Source organism: Phyllobates terribilis, unplaced genomic scaffold (genome assembly GCF_046119375.1).
Source record: "Phyllobates terribilis strain yellow unplaced genomic scaffold, ASM4611937v1 Scaffold_5__5_contigs__length_657084704, whole genome shotgun sequence".
In the NCBI taxonomy this organism is placed as follows: Eukaryota; Metazoa; Chordata; class Amphibia; order Anura; family Dendrobatidae; genus Phyllobates; species Phyllobates terribilis.
The window spans coordinates 346072339-346075609 of NW_027362765.1; the positions used below are offsets into that span (position 1 = coordinate 346072339).

Sequence of the window (3271 nt, forward strand, 5' to 3'; positions counted from 1 at the left end):
TAGTATATACAGTCAGACGCATTATTTACAATCAGTCATACATTATATTATACAGCGCACACATTATATTGTATTATACAGTGCACATTATATACAATCAAACGTTCCCGTTTGGTACAGACATTATATCCATACACAATCACAGCGCGATTATAGCTACGGGGATATTTCATACACGGCGAGATATATATATATATATCCATGCACAAATACTGTTATGTCACCCGGTCATGAAGGTCATATATTATATCCACACAATCTAAATAAATATACTATATATTCTACCCACATCTATATTCTACAATGTGCGTGTATTCTGTGCGGTCACATATATCGGAGGATGAATCCATAGCTCCAGCCGTCTATGCTATATGCGCTATGCGGTGACACACATCATCGGGTCCCATATAACACATCACATATATGTATAGAATTGTGTATCCAGCTTTATTTCCTATCTATTCCGTTCGGTCGCACATGGGCACTATATGTATATATATATATATATATATATATATATATATATATATATATATATATATATATATATATATATATATACATACACACACACACACACCGGCCGGTCACATATATAATGTCATAGGGAAAATATATATATTCTTGTACCGTGTTCGCCAGTAGATAGAACAATATTTAGATGTGAGAGTCCTCAGTGGTTGATGCCTTTTAATGGCGAACTGAAAAGATGGGAACAAATTGCTGCTTTGGAGATTATATATATAATGTCCGGACTTATATCCTATGTATTCTGTGCGGTGACACACATCATCGGGTCCCCTATAACACATCATATAAATGTATAGAATTGTGTATCCAGCTTTATTTCCTATCTATTCCGTTCGGTCGCACACAGGCACTGTATATATATATATATTTATATACACCGGTCGGTCACATATATAATGTCCGGACTTGTGTCCTATGTATTCTGTGCGGTGACATAAATCGTCGGGTCCCATAGAGAAATGTCCTGATTGAGCGCCGACCCCGGGGCTGTAGAGAGCAGGAGACCCCCGGAGCCAGGGCTGTGGACAGATAGGAGACCCCCGGAGCCAGGGCTGTGGACAGTAGGAGACCCCCGGAGCCAGGGCTGTGGACAGTAGGAGACCCCCGGAGCCAGGGCTGTGGACAGTAGGAGACCCCCGGAGCCAGGGCTGTGGACAGTAGGAGACCACCGGAGCCAGGGCTGTGGACAGTAGGAGACCACCGGAGCCAGGGCTGTGGACAGATAGGAGACCCCCGGAGCCAGGGCTGTGGACAGATAGGAGACCCCCGGAGCCAGGGCTGTGGACAGATAGGAGACCCCCGGAGCCAGGGCTGTGGACAGTAGGAGACCCCCGGAGCCAGGGCTGTGGACAGATAGGAGACCCCCGGAGCCAGGGCTGTGGACAGTAGGAGACCCCCGGAGCCAGGGCTGTGGACAGATAGGAGACCCCCGGAGCCAGGGCTGTAGACAGTAGGAGACTCCCTCATGTTCCGGGGCTGTAGCTAGCAGGAGACCCCCGGAGCAGAGGCTGTGCACAGTAGGAGACCCCCCCTCCATGTTCAGGGGCTGTGGACAGTAGAAGACCCCAGGAGCCGGGGCTGTAGACAGTAGGAGACCCCCTCATGTTCCGGGGCTGTGGACAGTAGGAGACCCCCTCATGTTCCGGGGCTGTAGTTGTCAGGAGACCCCCGGAGCCGAGGCTGTGCACAGTAGGAGACCCCCTCATGTTCCGGGGCTGTAGTTGTCAGGAGACCCCCGGAGCTTGGATCCGTCCTGCAGTCGCGGGTATCCCCGGTGGGTTGCCGGCAGCCCCGGTCCTCTCTGCCCCCACAGCCCGGATCCGTCCAGAGAACTCGGCTCCAAGTCCCGGAGCAGGAGGAAAGTTCGGGGGGCGGCGCGGTGGACTCACCTTGGAAGCGGTGCCCCAGGTAGCGGTAGCGGTGCAGCAGCCAGGGGTAGAAGCTGGACGGGTCCCGCTGCTGGGAGGAGAAGAGCGGGTGCGGGGAGTGCGCGGCGGGCAGGGGGTGCGCGGCCAGCGCGTGCGGAGGGGGCACCGGGTGCACGGGCAGCGCCGGGTTCGGCGGGTGAGAAACTGTCTCTGCAAACACCAAGTCCGGGTTGGAGTAGACGCCCCTGCCCGCCGAGTGGAAGCCGTTGAGGAAGGGGTTGATGGGGCCGGAGTTGGCATAGCTGAGGGCGGCGGGTCGCAGCGGCTCCTCGGGGCGGGGGGCGGCGGGCAGCGGACCGTCCTTGGCCACCAGAGACTCGATGGTGAAGCAGCGCTTCGGGGCCGGCTGGAACATGGTGCGGGCGGCAGTGATTGTGCGGGCGGCGCTCACCGACCTCCTCTGCCCAGTGTCGTCCGATCCATGGACGCGCCGGACTCTCCACAACTTCTGCCGCGATCCCTCACTTGCTGCGGGTAATTAGTGCGGCGCTGACACGGGCGCTTCCTGCGCAGATGTCGCACACTCTGATTGGTCGCTGCGCCACAGGGGAGGCTCCTCCATGCGTCAGAGCGCAGCCACTGCCTGGGAGAAGGCCGACAGCCCCCGACCCTGTGGGACCACTGACTGCCGCGACTGTCCACGGGACGCTCCACGCTGGAGGACTGAGCCTGGCACCACATACTGGAGGACTGAGCCTCGCACCACACACTGGAGGACTGTACCTGGGCACCACACACTGGAGGACTGTACCTGGGCACCACACACTGGAGGACTGAGCCTGGCACCACACACTGGAGGACTGTACCTGGGCACCACTCACTGGAGGACAGTACCTGGTCACCACACACTGGAGGACTGTAACTGGGCACCACACATTGGAGGACTGAGCCTGGGCACCACACACTGGAGGACTGTGCCTGAGCACCACACACTGGAGGACTGTACCTGGGCACCACATATTGGAGGACTGTGCCTGGACATCACACACTGTAGGACTAGACCTGGGCACCACACACTGGAGGACCGTACCTGGGCACCACATACTGGACGACTGTGCCTGGGCACAACACACTGGAGAACTGTACCTGGGCACCACACACTGGAGGACTGTACCTGGACATCACACACTGGAGGACTGTACCTGGGCACCACACACTGGAGAACTGTACCTGGGCACCACACACTGGAGGACTGAACCTGGGCACCACACACTGGAGGACTGTACCTGGGCACCACACACTGGAGGACCTTACCTAGGCACCACACACTGGAGGACTGTACCTGGGCACCACACACTGGAGGACTGTGCCTG

The 3271-nt window shown here is 56.2% G+C and overlaps 1 protein-coding gene across 1 annotated transcript in view; it reads right to left on the reverse strand.

The window, feature by feature from the left end:
- The window catches only part of EMX2 (empty spiracles homeobox 2), an 18706-nt gene extending 16229 nt beyond the window's left edge, over positions 1-2477 (reverse strand). The window contains exon 1 of the mRNA XM_073684604.1: positions 1920-2477. Coding sequence (XP_073540705.1) covers positions 1920-2313 — 394 coding nt within the window. The 5' untranslated portion in view covers positions 2314-2477. The remainder of the gene's footprint in view (positions 1-1919) is intronic.
- Between the last annotated feature and the right edge of the window lie 794 nt (positions 2478-3271).